Source organism: Lolium perenne, chromosome 1 (genome assembly GCF_019359855.2).
Source record: "Lolium perenne isolate Kyuss_39 chromosome 1, Kyuss_2.0, whole genome shotgun sequence".
In the NCBI taxonomy this organism is placed as follows: domain Eukaryota; kingdom Viridiplantae; phylum Streptophyta; class Magnoliopsida; order Poales; family Poaceae; genus Lolium; species Lolium perenne.
The window spans coordinates 245,254,976-245,280,275 of NC_067244.2; the positions used below are offsets into that span (position 1 = coordinate 245,254,976).

The 25,300-nt window shown below is 44.8% G+C and overlaps 2 protein-coding genes across 2 annotated transcripts; one reads left to right on the plus strand and one right to left on the minus strand.

Moving 5' to 3' along the window:
• The first annotated feature begins 2,632 nt into the window (after positions 1 to 2,632).
• Positions 2,633 to 5,536, plus strand: LOC127327249 (B3 domain-containing protein Os12g0592300-like). Its single transcript, XM_071824895.1, has 4 exons — positions 2,633 to 2,755; positions 3,029 to 3,449; positions 3,541 to 3,803; positions 5,255 to 5,536. Exons 1-4 carry the CDS (start codon positions 2,633 to 2,635, stop codon positions 5,534 to 5,536), a joined length of 1,089 nt encoding a protein of 362 aa, XP_071680996.1.
• A 629-nt stretch (positions 5,537 to 6,165) lies between these two features.
• LOC127327484 (uncharacterized) lies at positions 6,166 to 8,618 on the minus strand. Its single transcript, XM_051354257.2, has 4 exons — positions 8,451 to 8,618; positions 7,237 to 7,432; positions 6,634 to 6,653; positions 6,166 to 6,468 (listed from the first exon to the last, which is right to left on the minus strand). The coding sequence occupies exons 1-4, from the start codon at positions 8,525 to 8,527 to the stop codon at positions 6,438 to 6,440; spliced, it is 324 nt and encodes a 107-aa protein (XP_051210217.1). The 5' UTR covers positions 8,528 to 8,618; the 3' UTR covers positions 6,166 to 6,437.
• Positions 8,619 to 25,300: the final 16,682 nt, after the last annotated feature.

Below are 25,300 nucleotides of genomic sequence, written 5' to 3' on the forward strand. Positions count from 1 at the left end.
CTTCTTCCTTTTCCTCAGTTTGGCGTGGCAGATATCAACAACGTTGGCCATATCCAACTTCGGGTAGCAGATTTGCAACACGATCAAAGCAAACCAAGCGCCCGCCATCAGCTGAGCCTTCACAAAGAAGTGAATCCGGTGCACGTTCTTGAACTCGTTCATCAACTGAGGAAGACCCGCAGGTGGAGGATTTCGAGGAAACATCGCATTGTACACCGTGGCCAACATATTGGTGCAGGAGTCCAAAAAATCTCAAACTTGGGATGCGCGGTCTTGGAATTGCACAATCCGGCGAGTACGGTCTGCGTCCGCCCAGAAGTCACTACCGTTTTGTCGGGCGAGTCGAAGAAGAATTTCGACTCGAGCATTCACGCGTTGATCTTCAGCCGCGGTGTCTACAAACGAGCCTGAAGTGCAACAAGAAAAGTGAAAAGAAATAAGGACTGTGAGGAATTAAAGAGAGCAGCAGGATAAAAACAGCGTCACACACCCGACATATCTTGACTAGCGTTAGTCATAAGGTCAAGCATGTAATCTTCGCGTTGGGAATCACGTCAAGCTTCGGCAGTAGCATCTTCTTTTAATTTGAGAGCTTCTTGTGCCTGCTGAAGTGCAGCTCGTTCGCGATCCGAGGATTTTCGGGATTGGTCCATAACAACAACAGCTTGTCTCTTCATTCACTGAAGTTGTTGTCGAAGCTCGTTCAACTCTTGCACGGGGTCAGCACACGAAAAATCATCCACAAAATCGTCAACATGAGCTTTTCTTGAATAAGAAGTGGCAGGAAAAGTATCGGAAGGCCCAGTAGCCGAGGTATAGTTATCAAAAACCAACTGGAGTAGGAAAAATATCAACATCAATCATTCAACAAAGTGGTACTTCATTAAGATATTCACATGTTCATTACAAAAGTCGACTCCTTTTGAGCCGATAAAAGTTGTCGCAAGTCATAACAAGAGCGACAACCACAAGAGGAAAAAAGAAAAAAAACATAGGGGCAAGATGGTCTACTTGACCTTCATCTTGGCGGTACTAGCGGAGGCAGCAGGCTTCGGGCTGAGGAAGGCGAGAATTTTCTTCGAGTGGGGCTTGGCGTCCTTCACCAACGCTTTCCACTTATCCTTGTTCATCTTCTCGGGGTTACCAGCCTTTGCCTAGTCGACTTCTTGCTGGCTGTTAGCAACCAAGGCAATAGTTCCCTCGACTCCAATCTTCAGATTGACTTGGCGATAGGCCAACACAAGATCTTCCCGGGGAAGAAAGCGCCTGACAAGTTCGGAGATATGTGCGTATCTAAATCAAATCTAATCAAACTGGCGTCAACTAATTTGGAACGGAGGAAATACTTGAATAGTCCACTTACATAGTTACATACATAATGCACTTTCTAATGTTAAAAAGATACAAATATAACAAGAAACTAAGTATAAATCATCTTGAAAGAGAGCAAGTGAAATATGTTAAAATGCATTCTTTTTTTTTCGGGGGGTGTTAAAATGCATTTTAAATATGTTAAAATGCATTCAAAATGCTACTCTAAAATTGTACTGAAATTCACTTTGGCTCCTAGGTGTGTCCTCCCTTTTCCGAAAATTCACATTTCTAAGAGATAAAGCGATGTGTACATCCTGACATTCTTTGTGTGCATGAAAAGTTTCACAAAACAAAGGTTTTTTTTTTTGCCATGTATGAAAAAGATTATAAAAAATGTCACGCGAAAGCCTTATTTTACCACTGAATTTTATCTAAAGTATTTTACACATGCCAAAAAATGTTTTTGCCCACATAGGTTGTGGAGTGTATGTACGAAATTTTGTTTTAAAATTGATATTTTTAAAATGTGTTAAAATGTATTTTAAATAAAGGGAGCGTATAGACCTGGGAGCCAAAACGCCACTCTCCGGATTGTATACAAATACAAAGTATAAAATTCGTAGTAATCACTGAAAGCTGAATTGTGCCTACATTGTGAGTCAGTCAACAGCATAGATGCAGAAAATGAGCAACAAATACTTAATCGGCAAATGGATCTTATGAATCTACGTCCGTGGTGTTGCACCATTTCTGATTTTCAGGTTTACACCATGATAAGTGGTACACTAGCCATCAAATTGCGTTTGCAGTTCACCAAACTAGATAGTACAATTACTAACAGCAAAAAGGAACAAACAGCAGGCGCTGTAGTTCCATCATGTTAGGGAAACTCTTGCTTATGTCTTGCCAGCGTTTTCTGGCGTTGTAGTTCCATCATCGGAAATCTCGGCTCGCCTTCGTTGTTCGTCACTGTTCTCCCCACTTGGCATCAGATTTTAGCTCACTCCAACACGTGTCTCCACGTGTCAACGAGCAAGGTCTGCCAACAAACCGTCTGGGGTTACAACACCTGTCAAACCCCAGTCACTCACTAGTATGACTCCTCCCACCCTCATCAGAGGTAGCAGCCTCTTCTCGTTGATATCAAGGAGAATAGATAAAACGTCATCGGAGAAGCCAAGGTCGTCTCTCTTCTTCTCCTTTCTCGGTTCAGCGGCATGTACACACTCTGCCTGCAAATGCACTGCATCCATTGATTTGAGGTGTGGCAACTGACGAAGCTCCACGCATGTCTGCAATGGCGGGTGAAGGTGAGAGGATGGGGAAGAAGGGGAGGTGTGTGAGGTGCAGGGAGTGGCAGGAGCACTACTACTGGGAGCACATGGATGCCAGCAACATCAAGTTCTTCAAGATCATGACAGCAGACTGTCAGCAGCGCATGGTAAGTAGTTAACTGCTCCATGTTTGAGTCCTTGTGGCCTTGATCCTATGGATCTCTGAATTTCTGGATATTTTTTTATTAGGTTGGGGTTAGATTACAGATTCTAGAATGTGTATTTTAATAAGTATGGCTGCTTTTAAGAATCGAGTGCGCTTTTAGATACATTTTCCTTCTCTTTCTTTCATCAATGGGTTGGTTGTTGCACTAGTTACATTATTGTGTAACTGTGTTCATCTTTTTTTTTGCGAATTAACTGTGTTCATCTTATATCAGAGCATTCCGGAGAACATCGCCAACAAGTTCACCGAGCAGATCGCCAAGGGAGCCTTCACCCTCAAGGCACCCAGCGGCGATACATGGCACGTCGATGTGGGGAAGATCGCCGGCGAGTTGTTTTTCATGTCAGGATGGGAGGAATTTGCCAAGGCCCAGGGACTGCAGGAGAATGACCTCCTGTTCTTCAAATGCAGTGACAGTGGCTCCTTTGATGTGCTTATCTTCGACTCGAGCGGCTCCCAGAAAGTGCCATGTTTCTTCACCGACAAAGAGCGTGCCAAAATGCTCAAACAGTTTGACGACATTGTGGCTCAGGAAGCTGAAGTACACGGTCTTTTGAGCGATGCTGGCAATGCTATCATGCGGCTGTCCCAGGCGGTTGGGTCTCCCCACACGACCTCTACTTCAGAGAAACCAGGTAACAAAAACCAAAATAACTTTGCAGCGTGTCCTCATAACTTGAACTTTGGTGGTATTGATTGATGTTGAAACCATAATCCAGAGAACATAATGTGAATCTTCGACAGGTGAAGAGGATGAATCTCCAAACAACAGGGACCCTCAAGTTAAGTGTGGGGTGACCGAGGAAGAAGAGAGAAGTGACGATGAGCACAATGACAGCTCTAACTACTACTACTACTCAAGGTTTGCAAGTTACCTAACTGTGGACGAACGGGAGCAGATATTCGGCTTGGCATCGATTCAACAAGGAAACCCGGTTTATGTGGTTGTCCTGCAGAAATCTCATGTTCGTCGTTCGAACAACATCCTGGTCAGTTCAATTGGCTGTCATAGGATGAGTACATCCATATAACTTTTTTCATCTGTTAGTTTGGAGCTTTCTTTACCCATAAATAAATGGGTCACGCTAAGCGTCCCCCAGGGGATTAGATTTCTAATCCCCCGGGTGGACAGCCGTTGGATTAGCTCGATTGGACCGTCCAGATCATGACACGTGTCACAGTATACCTCAGTCCCACTTTTGCTACCATAATGTACCAAAGTAGCAAAAAACGGTTCGTTTGTAGCAAAATCAACACAATTGTAGCAAAACACGGTTCACCCAAAATACACACAGATCTCGTCGGAGACTCGCCGGAGACCTCGCCGGAGACGATGTAGCAAAAATGTTGTATTATTGTAGCAAAAAAAATCGGGTATTGTAGCAAAGTTCGAGACATCACCGGAGATGTCGTCGGAGACGTCGCCGGAAACCTCGTCGGAGATATCGCCGGAAACCTCGTCGGAGAATTAGTAGCAAAATATATATGCTATGGTAGCAAGAAACCACAAATATTGTAGCAAATTTATTTTTCTATTGTAGCAAACCATATAAAAAAGGTCTATTATTGTAGCAAAACTGACATCTCTGGTGAGCACGCCGGAAAATCTCGCCGCAAACTTGATAGCAAAAAATGTATACTATAGTAGCAAGAAAAGAACGAATATTGTAGCAAAGTTTCTAGCTATTGTAGCAAAACACCATCACTACAGGGGCAAAAAACACCGTCGCCGGGATGCAGATGGAGGCGCAGGACAACGCCGTCTTGCGGGATGCAGTGGAGGAGGAGGAGTGGCGCGCGATGGAGGAGGTTCGGCGGCGCTGCGTGGGGCCGCGGCCAACACCGGCGGCGCGCAGCTTGGAGCACCTCCATGGCGGCGGCCCGGAGGACGTCGATGAGGCCGCGATGCCGGTGGCTTGGAAGACGGGCATGAGGTCGGCCGTCGAGCGGCGCTCCGCCGGTAGGCGGAGAGCCGTGGGCGGCGGAGGGAATCGGGGCGGCGGCGGCGCTGCTGGCGCGGGAGGAGAGGAGGGGAGGGAGGCCGCCATGGATGGAGCTCCGGGGCGGCGCGGGAGAGGAGGAGGGCCGGGGATGGCCGCGGCGGATGGCCGCGGCGGATGGCCGCCGGGCGCGAGGTGGGCGGCGCCGGGAGCGGAGGCGCATCCATGGGGCGTGGGCGGCGGCGCTGCCTGGTGTAGCCTCCGTTCCTATCGATGGAAGAGACGAGAGTAAGATAAGATCGTGGTGGGACCCACTCTATCGCTCGATTTTGGAAGGACACGGGTCGGTCGCTCCATCCGGACGATTTCTGCGCTGTTCCCCCGGGGGATAGACAGCGTTTTCCTAAGTAAATCTTACAAGTACCTAAACATGCTGTTTCTTTCATACTAGACTGTGATTTGTAGCCATTGTTCTGAATCAGTTAATGCTCTGGCTGCAGGTCATCCCCAGCAAGTTTGCAACTGATCATCTCGCGAGGAAGTCACAGGACATACTGCTTCTGAAGCCAAACAGAAAAGAGCAGTGGTATGTCAAGTACTACTACCACGCAAAAGTCACCCGGGGCATCAACGGCGTGCGCTGGGCCAAGTTTGTCCGTGACAACAGGCTTCGGGAGGGCGACATCTGCATCTTCGAGCTGATGAAACGCATAAGGAAGGTGACGATGACAGTTCATGTCACTCGGAAGGTCGATGGTGGCCGGTTTGTTCTGCTGGCCTAGGTTCGTGCTGCGGCTCAAGTCCGATGTAACGTGCATGCGTTCTCTCTGCAGTGTGTATATAGACGGGTCACTGAGAACTGGACCCACTCATACACACAGAGTCACATAGAGGCCAGGACTAATCTGTCTTCATGGTATTTTGGATATCGTGGAGGTAACTGACGATGAATTCGTCTCTTGCCTCACCGATCTGAACACGGAGTTTCCGAAGGTGTAGAAGTAGCATGAGGTGCATGGGTGCAGCCCATCTGGAGGATGCAAGTACACTGCTTTGTAGCCTGAAGCTAACTTCTTAAGGGCAGATCTTTGTGAAAGTCCACGACCATGAGCAACTTTGGCACAACAAATTGATTGAAACTGAAATGACAAGGTAACCACATTTGCTACTCATGGAATGGAGAGATCTTTGAGACCTCTAAAACATAGACATCGGAAAAAATGCGCCACGAAAGTTCTCTTAGCATACAGTACTAACATATTTCACACAAACTTGATGCTAAATCCATGACACAGACCATGACATATAAAAGGATGATAATTTTCAGTCTAGCCTGTAAATTGAACAATGTGTTCATTGCAAGTCATTCAAAATGGATCCAGGAAACGAGCAATGTAATAACTCATAACTGTTCGGGGAGAGAGGGTTGCACATTTTCTCACTTGCAGGTTTACAACGGGATAACTGATTACTGATACACTAGCCATCAAATTGGCATATACATTGTTGCAGTTCATCAAACTGGACAGTAGTATAATAACTAACAACAAAAATGGATAAACCGGAGACTTCATTGTTCCATCAGGTTAGGGAAAAAGCTTGCACAAGCTTTGTTCTTCTGAGTTTAGCTCCTTCCATCAGAAGATGTGATATGCTGTGTTCTTCTGACTTCAGCTCCTTCCATCAGAAGATGTGGACAATATCATACGCAAATCTGATAAGTGTCAAGGATGAACTCAAGAAAATATATCGACACTTTAGCAGTTAAAAGAGGATGGTGGAACACAGTTACAAATCTAGTAACCATCCAACTTATAAGGGCATAGAAGGGTTTAATAACATATTATTAGAATTGCAAATATCGATAAATCAAGGATACGTCCAGAACAGCACGAAGGACTGCAAATGAAAAATCACAATGTTAGAACATCATGAAATAAAGCAAGGCTCAAGCATATCTTCAAAGAATAAACTTGAAGACAAGAACATAAATGCATATGGCAATTAAGTATAATTAACTGTTCTGTTTGGATAATTTACGCCATCTATCAAAAAACATAACTGACTATCATTAATAACATATATACCTCAGTAGATAATTTATCCTCCCAAGTTTCAACAGCATTTGTACTTTTGTAGTCCTACTAGATCATCTAAAGCTACAGCTAGTCTTTAACAGATAGTAGCAAACTAGAGTTGTATATACTTGTATAATTCCTAAGTCCTAACATCAAGATTGTTTTACAGTAGTGCCAAATAAGAACTCATTTGGATCCAGCTCAATGTTCAATAGCTTCCTAGATGAACTTAGAATACAACTAAGATGACATTGTAAATGAGAAAGCCACATCGATTCTAAACAGCAGTCTGTATAAGACATATTTCAACAGTATATATTAATAGCATCTAAGGTTCAAAACGTTTAGGAAGTTAGGCTACAATGGTAAACCACATAATACATCACTATGGCGATTATTCTTACCATAAGGCCACCAAAAACTCCTTCAACTAAAATCCTGCTCCAGCTATCGAAGTATGTGTGAACTGAAAACTTTGACTTTGCCAAGAGCCCCAGCGATGCTACCATCATTATCAGAAAGTAGAAGATGAAACCGGTCAGACCCGTGAATCCCCATATACCGGCAACAACTCCACCAGTGATAGACAAGAACGTCCGACTGCAGCACAGAGAAATATCATGTTTAGGACAAACCATATTGGGTTAAAGAGAAGAAAAAACAGTGAAATATCTACGATATTTGCCTGTAGCCGAGAAACAATCAGTGTTTGGAGCCTGTTTACCGCAGTATTACGTATGTCCACTACCAACAGACCACATTAGAATACTTACTGGAGTGCAATTACATTATCTAAACAGCTGTCCATATGAGTCTCAAACATAGAGAATCAATGATAACATCAATTACGGAACGGAGGGAGTATGCATGTACATTACCAATCGAACACATTAAAACAAGTTACCCAAGTGTAATCAAATTATCTAAACAGCTGTACATATGGACGTCAACTCTATACCCCCCTTACACTCGAAAACTAGATACACCTAGTGAATCTAAGAGGCGTGCGGTGTGCCCCAAGTTAGTATCAATTAAGCAGTTCAACTTAGTTATTCACCAATCATCAAGGGTGTCCCCCCAAGTCCAGATTGCCAAGTACAGTATACATCAAGTCTCAACCTAGCAGGAAAATTTAAGCAAATCCTTTTAACTCGGTTTAGCGGATCCACCAGGCAGCTACCAAGAGTTCAGATAAACAGTGCAAGTTTGTTTCATAGAGTTCCCCCAAGTCCAGATTGCTAAGTACAGTATATCTCAAGTCTCAACCTAGCAGGAAAATTTAAGCAAATCCTTCTAACTCAGTTTAGTGGATCCACCAGGCAGCTACCAAATAAACTGTGTAAGATTGTGTCATAGCGCATCATAATTCCAGGAGAGACAACCAATTCCACACCTGTTATCCCCTTGCTCAAACCAAATTCCGTGTTCCTTTCCTACCAATACTTACGGCGAACCATCTAGTGATCCGTAATTACGCTAGTGAATCCATAAGGTACACTGGGATCAACCCTGAACAAGCTAACATAAGAACTGAGGGCGCCTCCAGATCAGATCGAGCCATCGAACCCATCGGGAAGAGGGGGTTGCGCGGGAGGGAGGGGGAGAGAGGGGCGCGGACCTGTAGAGGATGGACCTGACGTTGCTGGTGAGGTTCTCCGCCTGGATGATGGGGACGTCGTCGCCGGTCGCCGCCATCGCCGCCGTAAAATCTCTTCTTCCTCGGGCGAGATTTGGAGGTCTGGGACGGCAGCGATCTGGGCGGCTCGACTCGACGTCCACGCAGATGTGTTGGCTGACTCGGTGGTGGACCTGGTCTAGGGTAATTTCCGTTCTTGTCCTCTGCCTTATTACTAATTGTTTTTGTAGAGGAAAAGACAGCCGCGGAAGGGGGATTCATAAAATTGTTTTTTTAACATGGCGGATTCATAAACATGACAGTTGCATAGCGTTTTTAAATTGGCTTTTAGCATCATTTTGGTCCAAAGACATGTTCGTCGGAGCAAATCTGTCACCGTAAATTCCAAGTTGGCGAGCTGTGCACACAACTCAAAAAAAAAAAAAACTCACAAAACGTGCACACATAAGCGCACGTCGTCCTTGCTCTATAGAATTTTCTAAATAGAACCTTCCGTTTCCTTAGTTGTAACTAACTAGGCCCCTCAAGAAAAGTTTATTTTTTTAAGAAACACCGAGTACAAGGTAAACGCACACGCACACAATGTCTACGGTAGACCGGAAGTACACCGGAAGTACGAAGCTTCAAGATTAAGAAGTAACCACAAACACGAGATGGTGCAGCGGTGGTTGTTGGCGTCGAAGCAGAACGATGACAATGACTTGTTAGATGTAGGAGATAACGACCGTATCTCGTCATATCATCTAGTGCATTTTGTGCAAAGTCAGTTGGATATCCATGGAAACATGATTGCAAGGATTTGGTGATGTTTTCAAGGGTTGTCCTCAAGATAAAGTTTGGCTCTGGCTCTAGCCACAACATCAAGAGGCCACACCCCTTAACGAGATTATGCGATTCTCTTCTTGAGTCGTGGTTGAACCCGGTCAATAAACATTGTTGTCCCACACTTGCAAGTTTTTCCTCACGTCAACTATCTAGAGGTAATTCCGTCGAAAGGTGGTGTAATTTTCCCTCCACAAGCGTGCTCTAATTTGTGAGCTAAACTATACACCCTACGTCTAGAAACGGAAGGAGTAGCTTTTTATGATCATGTTCCACTATGAAGAAAGAGATGTGCACCAAAATCATAACATGTTCATCAAGTAATCACCATTGGCCTCTCCTTAATTTTGTGACTTTAACAAAGGATCAATACCTACCCTGTTATGTTGTTTTAACTACAACATGCTGAATCTATTATTTGAGAAGAGGAAGTGTGAAATGTTAATATAACCTTGAGTGAATTTGTTAAATTAATTACGCAGAAAGATTTAGCACAAAGCAACTGTAAAGCAGGCGCGCACGATGGGATGTACGTGAGCAATTTGGGTGCCACTTGGAATGTTTGGCGTACTATGCCACTGTGACAGACTGACAGGTTTCCTCTAACGTGTGCGCTTGTAGGCAAAATTAAACACAAAAGGATCTAAAGAAAAGCTAAACACAAAAGCCAAGCTTGGAGTGCCATTATTCATGGCACTGTTGGCTGATCTCGGGCCGACGCCGAGGATTCCTCACTCGTCCTTTGTCTTCCAAACGACACGAACGTTGCAGATGGTCCTTGGTCCCCGACCGTGCCCATACGTTGCCGAGATTAGGCCAATGGTCCTTGATTAGCTGCTGGAGTCCACTCCACGATGGTGCAGAGCGGATCTGAGATCGAGGTCGTGACGAGTTGAGTGTACTCCGCTCCGCGTCGGAGTATATTTGCACAAAAAATGAAGAAGTTGTAGCAGGGTTTCTCCGAGGCAGATTATTTCGAGATCAGCGGCTCGATCGGATAAGATATGCACCGGTGTCCCCCGCACTGATGGATAGCGTAGTAGAATTCTCGACATGATATCGAGGAAATTCTTCGGAAGAATCAGATGCTGGGCAGCGACGAAGAATGCCCGATTTTTTTTTTTTTTTTGAACGGGTAAGGTCTCGAAGGACCGAGATCGGTGGAGGTACAAATTACAGCAAGGACCCTGAAAAGTTTGAAAATTATACAACAGTCCGCAGTATTTGCACAAAGGACCCTAGATCTAGGATGAAGAACGCGATCCAGTCCAACTCCATCTCCACGAAGCTCGAGCAGCATCCATCCATGCTCAACTGCGGCGACGCTGGGGACGCAACCACTTGGGTTACCGCAGCGGGAGCCAAGCATGATGGAGCAAGGAAACCTCCGAAACTGGAGGTTGATGAATTCCTGAAGCTGTCTCTGAGGGAGCAGCAGATCAGGGGGGGAGTGGCTGCCCTTCAGCCTGCAGAGTCGACGACAAGATTGCCGACGAGGATGAACTCCCCGCAGAAGCGACGCCATAAAAGCAGCAACAAACTGTTATCACCAGATTTTGGCCAAATCAGGAGGTGGGCCGTAAGGGAGATGGGCTTGGAAGATTACACGTGGAAGATCTCTGAAGCGGCCTTGCACGAAGAGTTTGGGCTAGATTGCCCGTGTATCTTTAATTATAGTAGATTGCATCTTAGATTAGAAGATAGAGTTTTACCCGTGCACGGTTAGGTGCACGCCTAAATTAGAAAGTCCCCTGGACTATAAATATGTATCTAGGGTTTATGGAAAAAACAACAACCAACGTTCAACCAACCAAATCAATCTCGGCGCATCGCCAACTCCTTCGTCTCGAGGGTTTCTACCGGTAAGCAACATGCTGCCTAGATCACATCTTGCGATCTAGGCAGCACAAGCTCCACGTTGTTCATGCGTTGCTCGTACTGAAGCCTTTTTGATGGCGAGCAACGTAGTTATCATAGATGTGTTAGGGTTAGCATAGTTCTTCGTGTAACATGCTATCGTAGTGCAACCCTCGCATGTCTAGCCGCCCTTACACCTATCTTAGGTGTAGGGGCGGCACCCCGCTTGATCATTATTTAGTAGATCCGATCCGTTACGGTTGCTCCTTGTTCATCAAGGATTAGTTTAATATCTGCAATAGTTAGGCCCTACAAAGGGCTGGAGGATCCAGCGGCACGTAGGGTGTCGTTTGCTAGTCCTAGACAGGATGTTCCGGGGATCAACCTCGTGTTGGTTTTTAGGCCTTGTCTAGGATCGGCTTACGATCACCGTGCGTGGCCGCGAGGCCCAATCCTGAGTAGGATGATCCGATTATGCGGTGAAAACCCTAAATCGTCGTAGATCTCATTAGCTTTATCTTGATCAAGCGGGACCACCATATATTCGTGCACCGTACGAATCATGGGTGGATCGGCTCCTTGAGCCGATTCACAGGATAACCCGAGAGCCGATCGAGGCTCGTATTTAATGTTTACATGTATGCCATGCAGAAACTAAGCGAGGCATCTCCATCACCTTCCCGGCCAGGTATAGGTCGGGTGGCACGTCCTTGCAATCAGCATCGGACGTGTGACCGAGAAGGCTTTGCGGGCCGTCGCTCGGAGGGACCTCGGCCAGCCGCAGCCCTAGGTTGTTCCGGCTCTACGGTGTTGCCGTCGCTGCGCCGCCGGTGGGTTTCGGACATCAACACATTACGCACGCCGGTGGGACAAGCTTCTACATCAACCACATCGCCATCTACATCCGAGATGGCGGACGGCACGCCGATCACATATGAGGATCCGACCGACGAGCTCAAGAAGAAATATGACGAGATCAAAGTCATCCTCGAAGCCGACCTCATCGGCTCTTTCCACAGAACCCGTTCACATGGCATCGAGGTGGAAGGGTTCTCGCCCAATGGTGCACTAGATGGGATAGACCTCTTCGCCCGTCGGAAGAACGCACCAGGTCCTGCGGCAGGAGATCAACTACTTGGTGGCTCACTCGCTACACCGCCACTACGAGAACCTGGTCAACACGGCTGGAGCGTGTCGCTCTTCGCGTAATCCAGGAGATCATGAGGCACCGGTACTCGCCGACAGGACCAGCTCTCGGGACGCATCAAGGAGAGTTGCCACTCCGGTCCCGTCCACCGCTGCCATATGCGTTGGCAGCACCGAAGTGCCGGCTTCACCGGCATTCGTCGTCTACAAGATCGGTGGTGACCCTAGTGACTACCGGTTCTTGCTCGAGGCGCCGAAGGAGATCCCTCACGGGTACACGTGCACGTATGTGCCGATTGTGGTAACCGGGCACTCACAAACCAGGCCACGGCATCGGGGACTTACGGGAAAACGGGAGGGACGTCAACAACGAGCTTGAGAAGCGGACGTGGCTGACTAAATATGCCACCCCGACGAACCTCCGAGCTCAGCTCCTGCGGTTGGCTCGAGCTGGAAAAGCAAACATGGCTGGCTAAGTACGCCACCCCGGCGAATCTTCGTAGTTCAACTCCTGCAGCCGGCACGGCGGATCAGATCAGCAACATCTTGAGAGACCAGTTCGGCATGGTGCCGAAACGAGGGCAATCGGCTATTCCAAGCCGTACCCGACGACTACGAGATGATCCCGCTACCACCTAAATATCGGCTCCACGACTTCTCCAAATTCGGTGGATCAGATGGTTCCGACTCCATCGAGCACGTGGGCCGATATTTGGCACAACTAGGACCGGCCTCGGTGTCGGATCAACTACGCGTGAGGCTCTTCTCACGGTCCCTCACGGGATCGGCTTTCGGATGGTACACCTCGTTGCCACCGAGACTCCATCCGGACTTGGAAGCGATTGGAAGAGCAGTTCCATACGCGGTACCATTCGGAGGCTTCCGAGTCCGGCATTGCCGATCTAGCACAACTACGTCGAAGCGTGGAGAACCGTGACAGAATACATCCAGCGCTTCAGGAATCTTAGGAACCGATGTTATTCGGTTCGTATAATCGAAAAGGAAGCGATCGAGTTGGCGGTAGCGGGCCTCGCAACACCGCTCAAGGACATGGCCTCCCAAGCGAGACTATCCCTCACCGGCGCACATGGTTCGAAACTTTCAGCATATGAACAGCGCCACCGGACTGTGCAGGGACAAATTCAAGCGTGCGGTAGTCCCGGTCGATGCGAGAGGAAGACGAAGTTCCTGCGGGAGATCAAGAGGTAGCAGTGGCTGAATGGACTCGGGGAGGAACCCCGTGTCCCGCAAATGGGTAAAGCCACCAGGTCCGCCCGGGGTTTGATTTTGACGTGACCAAAGCGAGCAAATCTTCGACCTCTGCTCAAGGAGAAGCGATTGACGATTCCCGAAGGTCTCAAATTCCCCACGGCGCAAGGCGAACGGAAAGCCATACCGCAAATGGCATAACTCGCTCTCCCATGCCACCTACGATTGCAGGGTATGGCGTCGGCACATCCAAGCGGCGATAGAAAAAGGGCGTACGATTTTCAACCAGTACGCCATGAAGGTCGACACCCAGCCCTTCCCCGCCGTTAACATGGTAGAATGCACTTACCCTGAAGGTTGCCAGCCAGGATCCTCGTTTAGCATCAACATGGTAGGACCTGGGCACCACTCTGGCAAAGATGGAGACGAGGGCAGCTGCTCTCGTAGCAAGGACACAGAGGAGGCCGCTCCACGCGATCGGCTCCATTATGATGGCAAGCGCTACGTCACAGAGGGAGAAGTGAAGAACATAAGATATCAGCGACCCCTCTCTGATCACCTCCTCAACAAGTATGTAAGTCAGTATGACCAACGCCGACGGTCCAGCTATGATGATGAAAGAGATCGTCTGGCTAGAGAAGCCAGAAGACATCGTCGGCATGATCGCGATGAGGAAGAGCACGAGCGCCGTGCCAAAGGAGAATCAAGGGAGCAAGATGACAACGACAGGCATTGGGACTGCCCCTTCTTCAGACACTGCTGGGATTCAGGAATGAGCTGATTGCCCACAATCGGCAATTGCCCAGAATGCAACCAGAAGAAGAAGGAGGCAGCCAACGTATCTGTGTTCAGGCGCTTAGGGCCTCTCCCACCACAAAGCAAACGCGCTGAGTCCCCTCGGTGGTTGGATCTCGAGGAGTCAGAGAAGACCGATGAGGAAGAAGAAGAAGACATGGCTATGGGAGATTGGGGGTTTTTTGGGTGCCAATGGCTGGAACAGAGAAAGGATGAAGAGGGCTAATCAATCGGCACGGTCAAATAAAGAGGAGCCTAGTAGAGATTCAATGCCGTTGCAGTTTCCGAGGGGGTGAGGCCAGAAATTGTCAAATCATACAGAGAAGGTGAGAAGACAAGCCATCATGATGAAGAATACTGCGACAGGTCTGCTCTGCCACGACATGACCCTTCGAAGGAAAAACAGAGTGGTTTTCAAATTATCATTACCAAAACCAGGGGGGGCATGTGTTATCACCAGATTTTGGCCAAATCAGGAGGTGGGCCGTAAGGGAGATGGGCTTGGAAGATTACACGTGGAAGATCTCTGAAGCGGCCTTGCACGAAGAGTTTGGGCTAGATTGCCCGTGTATCTTTAATTATAGTAGATTGCATCTTAGATTAGAAGATAGAGTTTTACCCGTGCACGGTTAGGTGCACGCCTAAATTAGAAAGTCCCCTGGACTATAAATATGTATCTAGGGTTTATGGAAAAAACAACAACCAACGTTCAACCAACCAAATCAATCTCGGCGCATCGCCAACTCCTTCGTCTCGAGGGTTTCTACCGGTAAGCAACATGCTGCCTAGATCGCATCTTGCGATCTAGGGCAAAGACAAGCTCCACGTTGTTCATGCGTTGCTCGTACTGAAGCCTTTTTGATGGCGAGCAACGTAGTTATCATAGATGTGTTAGGGTTAGCATAGTTCTTCGTGTAACATGCTATCGTAGTGCAACCCTCGCATGTCTAGCCGCCCTTACACCTATCTTAGGTGTAGGGGCGGCACCCCGCTTGATCATTATTTAGTAGATCCGATCCGTTACGGTTGCTCCTTGTTCATCAAGGATTAGTTTAATATCTGCAATAGTTAGGCCTTACAAAGGGCTGGAGGATCCAGCGGCACGTAGGGTGTCGTTTGCTAGTCCTAGACAGGATGTTCCGGGGATCAACCTCGTGTTGGTTTTTAGGCCTTGTCTAGGATCTGCTTACGATCACCGTGCGTGGCCGCGAGGCCCAATCCTGAGTAGGATGATCCGATTATGCGGTGAAAACCCTAAATCGTCGTAGATCTCATTAGCTTTATCTTGATCAAGCAGGACCACCATATATTCGTGCACCCCGTACGAATCATGGGTGGATCGGCTCCTTGAGCCGATTCACAGGATAACCTGAGAGCCGATCGAGGCTCGTATTTAATGTTTACATGTATGCCATGCAGGAAACTAAGCGAGGCATCTCCATCACCTTCCTGGCCAGGTATAGGTCAGGTGGCACGCCCTTGCAATCAGCATCGGACGTGTGACCAGAAGGCTTTGCGGGCCGTCGCTCGGAGGGACCTCGGCCAGCCGCAGCCCTAGGTTGTTCCCGGCTCTACGGTGTTGCCCGTCGCTGCCCGCCGGTGGGTTTCGGACGTCAACACAAACATATGTTGCTGCAGATCTTCGTCTTGGCCTTGTAGATGTTGGAAGAAGATCTCTCCCGCCTTCTCCAGAACCAAGCAGATCCAGCCAGATCCCATCGCCAGCAGGTCTTCCCGTCACCATGACGGTAAGAACATAGCTTGGGATCTCTAGATCTTGAAGTTCTGGAGCCTTACCGGGCTTATTCACTAGTAGAAAACCTCTCATCCATCTAAGACTTTAATACCGGTTCCCTTACGAACCGGTATTAAAGGAGGCATTTGTACCGGTTCGGACGCTCAGGCATTCGTACCGGTTCGTTACGAGCTTTCTTACCGGTTCGTGTTAGGAACCGGTACGAAAGGTCTTCGGCCAGAATGGCAGGTGAGGGTGGGGCCATGGTTGGACCTTTGGTACCGGTTTGTGTTAGCAACCGGTACTAAAGGGTGCCTCATATGCTCACTGCCCCTGCCCCGCCCCCGATCCATTCTCATTTTCATCTCTCTCACATTTCTAAAACTTTTGCACCTCTCACACTCCAACAAATTTTCATTCTTTCTCCACCATTTTAACAAGATTAACGACCTCCATCTATCCAAGGGTTAGCAATATCATCCTTTCTTCCGGCGTTCCTAATTTAGCTCATTTCTTTGGTAGTTTAACTCGTACTATTTTTCTAGTGCTAGCAAGGTGTTTGATGAAATGCCTAAGTTAGGGATTTTACTTTTTTTATAATCAATTTGAGCTGAAATTATGGTATATTTTGTAGGTTTTAATTAGTATCATCCCCGTCCTCACCGCCGTCGATCGCTAGCGTCGTCCCCTAGCTGGCACCGTACAACCTCGGTGAGCCTCTTCTTTTTTATAAAAAAAACTTAGTTTTATGTGATGAACTTGAATATTAATTAAGTTGGTCACTCATATATCCATGATGTTGTGTACTTAATGATTTTTGATATACATATAAAATGCAGATGAGTCGACAATGGATGTACGGTGACCGGTGCCATCCCGAGTTCATTACTGGCATGCATTATTTTCTCAACGTGGCTGAGGCAAACAGGCAGTCGAATGGTTTCATGTATTGTCCATGTAGTTCCTGTAAGAATATGAAGGATTACTCTACCTCGAAGACCCTTCACGTCCACCTGCTGGAGAATGGTTTCATGCCCAGCTATAATTGTTGGACCAAGCACGGAGAAAGAGGGGTTATATTGGAAGACAACGAAGAAGAAGAGGATAGTGACAACTATCCCTTATTCACTGAAGACGGTGGTAGTAGAATGGGGGAAGACGAAGCTGAAGAAGAGCTCATTTTCGATGAGCCGATTTTTGATGACCCGGATGACGATTTGGGTCGGGCCATTCTTGATGCGAAGATGAACTGCGGAAATGAAAAGGAGAGGTTGAAGTTGGAGAAAATGTTAGAGGATCACAACAAACTGTTGTACCCAAATTGCGAAAATGGTCAGAAAAAGCTGGGTGATGTCTACGTTCCCCCTCCTTTCCTGTAGACAGTGTTGGGCCTCCAAGAGCAGAGGTTTGTAGAACAGCAGCAAGTTTTCCCTTAAGTGGATCACCCAAGGTTTATCGAACTCAGGGAGGAAGAGGTCAAAGATATCCCTCTCATGCAACCCTGCAACCACAAAGCAAGAAGTCTCTTGTGTCCCCAACACACCAAATAGGTGCACTAGTTCGGCGAAGAGATAGTGAAATACAGGTGGTATGAATTTATATGAGTAGTAGCAACGGTGCCAGAAAATAGCTTGCTGGCGTGTAGTTGATGGTGGTAGTATTGCAGCAGTAGTAACACAGTAAAACAGTAAACAAGCAGCGATAGCAGTATTTAGGAACAAGGCCTAGGGATTACACTTTCACTAGTGGACACTCTCAACATTGATCACATAACATAATAGATAAATGCATACTCTACACTTTTGTTGGATGATGAACACATTGCGTAGGATTACACGAACCCTCAATGCCGGAGTTAACAAGCTCCACAATAATGCTCATATTTTAGTAACCTTTAGTGTAAGATAGATCAAAAGACTAAACCAAGTACTAGCATAGCATGCACACTGTCACCTTCATGCATATGTAGGAGGAATAGATCACATCAATATTATCATAGCAATAGTTAACTTCGCAATCTACAAGAGATCATGATCATAGCATAAACCAAGTACTAACACGGTGCACACACTGTCACCTTTACACACGTGCAGGAGGAATAGAACTACTTTAATAACTTTGCTAGAGTAGCACATAGATAGTAGTGATACAAAACTCATATGAATCTCAATCATGTAAAGAAGCTCATGAGATTATTGTATTGAGGTACATGGGAGAGAGATGAACCACATAGCTACAGCGAAGCCCTCAGCCTCGGGGGTGGATTACTCCCTCCTCATCATGGAGGCAGCGATGGTGGTGAAGATGGCGGTGAAGACGGCGGTGGAGATGGCTCCGGGGGCAATTCCCCGTCCCGGCAGGGTGCCGAAACAGAGTTCTGTCCCCCGAATTGGAGTTTCGCGATGGCGGCGGCGCCACAGTAACTTTTCTGGAGTTTCGTCAATTGGTGTCAAAGTTTTAGGTCACGACGGCTTAAATAGGCGAAGAATCGGAGTCGGAGGGGCCACGGGCTGCCCAAACCATAGGGGGGCGCGCCCCCCCCCCTTGGGCCGCGCCGCCCTAGGGTGTGGGGCCCCCCTGGCACCCCTCTGGCCTTTCTCCGGTGCTCTGGAAGCTTCGCGAAATTATAAGATCCCTGGAATTGATTTCGTCCGATTCCGAGAATATTTCGTTACTAGGATTTCTGAAACCAAAAACAGCAGAAAACAGCAACTGGCCTCTCGGCATCTCGTCAATAGGTTAGTTCCGGAAAACGCATAAAAATGATATAAAGTGTGAACAAAACATGTTGGTATTGTCATAAAACAAGCATGGAACATCGGAAATTATAGATACGTTGGAGACGTATCAGCATCCCCAAGCTTAGTTCCTACTCGTCCTCGAGTAGGTAAACGATAAAAGATAATTTCTAAGGTGACATGCTACCAACATAATCTTAATCATACCATTGTAAAGCTTATGAGATGAATGCAGCGATTCGAAACAATGTAAATGCAATGAGTAAACAATTGAATCATATAGCAAAGACTTTTCATGAATAGTACTTTCAAGACAAGCATCAATAAGTCTTGCATAAGAGTTACTCATAAAGCAATAAATTCTTAGTAAAGGTATTGAAGCAACACAATGGAAGATTAAGTTTCAGCGGTTGCTTTCAACTTGTAACATGTATATCTCATGGATAGTTGTCAATGCAAAGCAATATAACAAGTGCAATAAGCAAGTATATAAGAATCAATGCACAGTTCACACAAATGTTTGCTTCTTGAGGTGGAGAAAGATAGGTGAACTGACTCAACAGTAAAAGTAAAAGAATGGTCCTTCAAAGAGGAAAGCATCGATTGCTATATTTGTGCTAGAGCTTTTATTTTGAAGACATGAAACAATTTTGTCAACGGTAGTAATAAAGCATATGTATCATGTAAGTTATATCTTACAAGTTGCAAGCCTCATGCATAGTATACTAATAGTGCCCGCACCTTGTCCTAATTAGCTTGGACTACCGGATCATCACAATGCACATGTTTTAACCAAGTGTCACAAAGGGGTACCTCTATGCCGCCTGTACAAAGGTCTAAGGAGAAAGCTCGCATTGGATTTCTCGCTATTGATTATTCTTCAACTTAGACATCCATACCGGGACAACATAGACAACAGATAATGGACTCCTCTTTTATGCATAAGCATGTAGCAACAATTGATAAATTTCTCATTTGAGATTGAGGATATATGTCCAAAACTGAAACTTCCACCATGGATCATGGCTTTAGTTAGCGGCCCAATGTTCTTCTCTAACAATATGCATGCTTTAACCATAAGGTGGTAGATCGCTCTTACTTCAGACAAGACGAACATGCATAGCAACTCACATGAAATTCAACAATGAGTAGTTGATGGCGTCCCCAGTGAACATGGTTATCGCACAACAAGCAACTTAATAAGAGATAAAGTGCATAATTACATATTCAATACCACAATAGTTTTTAAGCTATTTGTCCCATGAGCTATATATTGCAAAGGTGAATGATGGAATTTTAAAGGTAGCACTCAAGCAATTTACTTTGGAATGGCGGAGAAATACCATGTAGTAGGTAGGTATGGTGGACACAAATGACATAGTGTTGTTTGGCTCGGGATTTGGATGCATGAGAAGTATTCCCTCTCGATACAAGGTTTAGGCTAGCAAGGTTGTTTGAAGCAAACACAAGCACGAACTAGTACAGCAAAACTCACATAAAAGACATATTACAAGCATTATAAAACTATACATCGTCTTCCTTGTTGTTCAAACATCTTACTAGAAAATATCTAGACTCTAGAGAAACCACTCATGCAAACCAAATTTTAACAAGCTCTATGTATTTCTTCACTAATAGGTGCAAGGTATATGATGCAAGAGCTTAAACAAGAGCACAACAATTGCCAAGTATTAAGTTATTCAATACATCATACCAATTACTACATGTAGCATTTTCCAACTCCAACCATATAATAATTAACGAAGCAGTTTCAACCTTCGCCATGAAAATTAAAAGCTAAGAACACATGTGTTCATACGAACCAGCGGAGCGTGTCTCTCTCCCACACAAGCATGATGTAATCCAATTTATTCAAACACAAACAAAAACAAAAGCACACAGACGCTCCAAGCAAAGCACATAAGATGTGATGGAATAAAAATATAGTTTCGGGGAGGAACACGATAATGTTGTCGATGAAGAAGGGGATGCCTTGGGCATCCCCAAGCTTAGACAGCTTGAGTCTTCTTAGAATATGCAGGGGTGAACCACCGGGGCATCCCCAAGCTTAGAGCTTTCACTCTTCTTGATCATAGTATATCATCCTCCTCTCTTGACCCTTGAAAACTTCCTCCACACCAAACTCGAAACAAACTCATTAGAGGGTTAGTGCATAATCAAAAACTCACATGTTCAGAGGTGACACAATCATTCTTAACACTTCTGGACATTGCATAAAGCTACTGGACATTAGTGGATCAAAGAAATTCATCCAACATAGCAAAAGAGGCAATGCGAAATAAAAGGCAGAATCTGTCAAAACAGAACAGTTCGTATTGACGAATTTTAAAATGGCACCAGACTTGCTCAGATGAAAATGCCCAAATTGAATGAAAGTTGCGTACATATCTGAGGATCACGCACGTAAATTGGCATAATTTTCTGAGTTACCTACAGAGAATTTTGCCCAGATTCGTGACAGCAAAGAAAACAGTTTCTGCGCAGTAATCCAAATCTAGTATGAACTTTTCTATCAACGACTTTACTTGGCACAACAAAACACAAAACTAAGATAAGGAGAGGTTGCTACAGTAGTAAACAACTTCCAAGACACAAATATAAAACAAAGTACTGTAGCAAAATAACACATGGGTTATCTCCCAAGAAGTTCTTTCTTTATAGCCATTAAGATGGGCTCAGCAGTTTTAATAATCCATTCGCGGGAAATAGTATTTGAAGCAAAAGAGAGCTTCAAGAGGCAAGTTCAAAACAAATTTAAGTCTAACATGCTTCCTATGAAGAGGAATCTTGTACACAAATGAATTCATGAAGAACAAAGTGACAAGCATAAGAGGATAAAACACGAGTAACTTCAAGATTTTCGACATGAAGAGGGGAAACTTAATATTATTAAGATGCATACAACCATATTTCCCTCTCTCATAATAACTTTCAGTAGCATCATTGATGAAATCCACAATATACCCATCACTTAAAACATTCTTATCATGGTTCATATGCATAGAAGTATCATTAAATTTGGCATAAGAAGAGTTATTCTCATTAATAATAATTGGAGCAGGATTATTATCAAGAATTTGAACATGGTAAACAAGTTGCATATTAAGGAAATTATTTTTGATAAGCCTATCATAACTATGACAAGTTTCATAAGGATAATTGTAACATGTGTCATATCCATCTCTATAGCGATTATCTAGACCAGAATATGTGATATCATCATTTTCACTAAAAGTAGAGGTCTCAAGTATAGGATCTTCGAGCACAACATCCCCAAGCTTGGAGCTTTCAATATCATCGTTTGAGGGGACATGAATAATGCTATCATCATTACTTTCATAATCAGTACCAAAGAGATTTCCAACATCAAAGTTAGTGTGTTCTTCCAAATCATGATCACTAATATGGGTAAAGGGTATAGGAAGATCATCGTACTCAGATTCATTATCACAATAATCATCAGGAGCAACATACTTACGGTTACCTATCGTTATCTCATATACGCGGGGATATGTTGTTACCTCTTTCTTTTTATTCCCCTTATTCTTCTTCTTCTTCTTCGTTCCCTTCTTCTTCTTCTCCTCCTCCTTTTCCTCGTTCCCTTCTTCAGGAGGGAGAGGCTTGAAGGGTGGCTTGTCCGCATAACCTGATTTACTTTCAGAAACAATAGAAGAAACTTGGGAGGATCCCTCCTTTTCATTAATTAGTTGAAAACACACAGCGGTCCTATCATATTTTGGCAAGGTGTCATCTTCTAAAATATTTTGTATGTAAGTATTTGTATGGCTATTATCAATGCAATAAGAAAAACACCCATGCAGGACATCATCAATATCAAGATCACTCATATGTAACAAAGAGATTTTTCTCGACAGTTCTTCACACCCCAAGAATAGAGTAAGTTCATCATGCTGATTAGGAGTAATTTCATCATCACAATACAAATTTGCAGCACTCATTGGGTTCAAATTATCATTGGAGGAGCATTGAAAATTAAAATGACCCACTTCATGGCAAACTTCACAAATAAAAGGATAGAGGGCACAAACTTTTTTACCAAGATCATCTAGAGCCCTAAACCACTTTCTAGTTTTTTCATTAGCATGATGGATACAATATTCATCTTTGATTTGATTAATTCCACAAGGTCTATGTATTCCACAAAAATTAACATGCTTATAGGAAATAGCATTCTTAGGAGTTTGAGCATGCTTATTGCAATAATTAACAACAATTTCATTCTTCATGCAAGCCTCTTTAAAAGGTTCATGATACTTATCAAAATTCTTTTTAGGCAATTCAAAATGAGAAGCAAAGGCTTTATAAAGATTTACAGCAACTTGAGAGTCAAGACCATAAGTAGCACTCATATTTCGAAATTTATCGGTATCCATAAAAGCTTCAATGCATTCATAATCATAATTTATACCTGACTCTTTACCTTCATTGTTCTCCCATCCTTCAGCGTTCTCCTTAATCCGATCAAGAAGATCCCACCTAGCTTCAACCTCCTTGCTTGTGAAAGATCCCTCTGAACACGCGTCCAGATAGTCCTTGTGTTGTCTGAAAGTCTCGCATAAAAATTATTAACAATAACATTACGGGGAGCTCATGAATGGGACATTTGAGCATTAGTGATTTCAATCTCCCCCACGCTTGAGAAATACTCTCTCCATCACGAGGATAAAAGTTATAAATATAATTCCTATCAATATGCACTTCATGAGGAGGATAAAATTTAGAATAAAAGAGAGATGCAATTTCCTCCCAACCAAGAGAATGTCTATTCTCCAACAATTTATACCAATGCGCCGCTTTACCGGACAAATAAACAGAGAATAGCTTCTTCCTCACTTCATCCATAGAGATACCTGCACACTTGAATAACCCGCATAATTCGTGCAAAAACAGTAAATGATCTCTAGGATGGACAGTTCCATCCCCTTTATAGTGGTTGTCCATAACACGTTCAATAATTTTCATAGGTATTTTATACGGAATACTTTCGGCGGGTGGATTTAAAATATCAGAAGCATCATTAGAGTTATTGCATATGGGAGAAAAAGCATTATCAGAGCAAAATATTTCTTCCAAAGCTGAGGAGCAAAAAAGATTATTCTTATATAAACTAGCTTCCCCAAGCTTAGACTTATCCATAGTATTAGCAGTAATTGCATTCATACTAATAACATCACTACTAGCATGCAAATAAGGTTCCATAGGTTTTTTAATTTTCGCATCAAACAATTCTAAATCAGGAAAAAGATTAAAAAGCTCACCAAATTTTTTGTTGTTTTCCATTATGCCTAACTAGTGTAAAACAAGAAACAAAAAGTTGCAATTGCAGGATCTAAAGGAAATAGCTTCGAGCACAAACACAATGGCGCCAGAAAAGTACTTTACCTGGAACCGGAGTATGAGTGCCTTTTACCTTTCCTCCCCGGCAACGGCGCCAGAAAAGTGCTTGATGTCTACGTTCCCCCTCCTTTCCTGTAGACGGTGTTGGGCCTCCAAGAGCGAGAGGTTTGTAGAACAGCAGACAAGTTTTCCCTTAAGTGGATCACCCAAGGTTTATCGAACTCAGGGAGGAAGAGGTCAAAGATATCCCTCTCATGCAACCCTGCAACCACAAAGCAAGAAGTCTCTTGTGTCCCCAACACACCAAATAGGTGCACTAGTTCGGCGAAGAGATAGTAAAATACAGGTGGTATGAATTTATATGAGCAGTAGCAACGGTGCCAGAAAATAGCTTCTTTGGCGTGTAGTTGATGGTGGTAGTATTGCAGCAGTAGTAACACAGTAAAACAGTAAACAAGCAGCGATAGCAGTATTTAGGAACAAGGCCTAGGGATTACACTTTCACTAGTGGACACTCTCAACATTGATCACATAACAGAATAGATAAATGCATACTCTACACTTTTGTTGGATGATGAACACATTGCGTAGGATTACACGAACCCTCAATGCCGGAGTTAACAAGCTCCACAATAATGCTCATATTTTAGTAACCTTTAGTGTAAGATAGATCAAAAGACTAAACCAAGTACTAGCATAGCATGCACACTGTCACCTTCATGCATATGTAGGAGGAATAGATCACATCAATATTATCATAGCAATAGTTAACTTCGCAATCTACAAGAGATCATGATCATAGCATAAACCAAGTACTAACACGGTGCACACACTGTCACCTTTACACACGTGCAGGAGGAATAGAACTACTTTAATAACTTTGCTAGAGTAGCACATAGATAGTAGTGATACAAAACTCATATGAATCTCAATCATGTAAAGAAGCTCATGAGATTATTGTATTGAGGTACATGGGAGAGAGATGAACCACATAGCTACAGCGAAGCCCTCAGCCTCGGGGGTGGATTACTCCCTCCTCATCATGGAGGCAGCGATGGCGGTGAAGATGGCGGTGAAGACGGCGGTGGAGATGGCTCCGGGGGCAATTCCCCGTCCGGCAGGTGCCGAAACAGAGTTCTGTCCCCCGAATT

Coding starts and splice junctions, on each gene's coding strand:
- LOC127327249 (XM_071824895.1), top strand. CDS start 2,633: ATGGGGAAGAAGGGGAGGTGTGTGAGGTGCAGGGAGTGGCAGGAGCAC. Junction 2,756..3,028: donor CAGACTGTCAGCAGCGCATG/GTAAGTAGTTAA, acceptor ATCTTATATCAG/AGCATTCCGGAGAACATCGC. Junction 3,450..3,540: donor CTCTACTTCAGAGAAACCAG/GTAACAAAAACC, acceptor TCCAGAGAACAT/AATGTGAATCTTCGACAGGT.
- LOC127327484 (XM_051354257.2), bottom strand. CDS start 8,527: ATGGCGGCGACCGGCGACGACGTCCCCATCATCCAGGCGGAGAACCTC. Junction 7,433..8,450: donor GTCAGGTCCATCCTCTACAG/GTCCGCGCCCCT, acceptor TCTGTGCTGCAG/TCGGACGTTCTTGTCTATCA. Junction 6,654..7,236: donor GAGTTTTTGGTGGCCTTATG/GTAAGAATAATC, acceptor TTTCATTTGCAG/TCCTTCGTGCTGTTCTGGAC.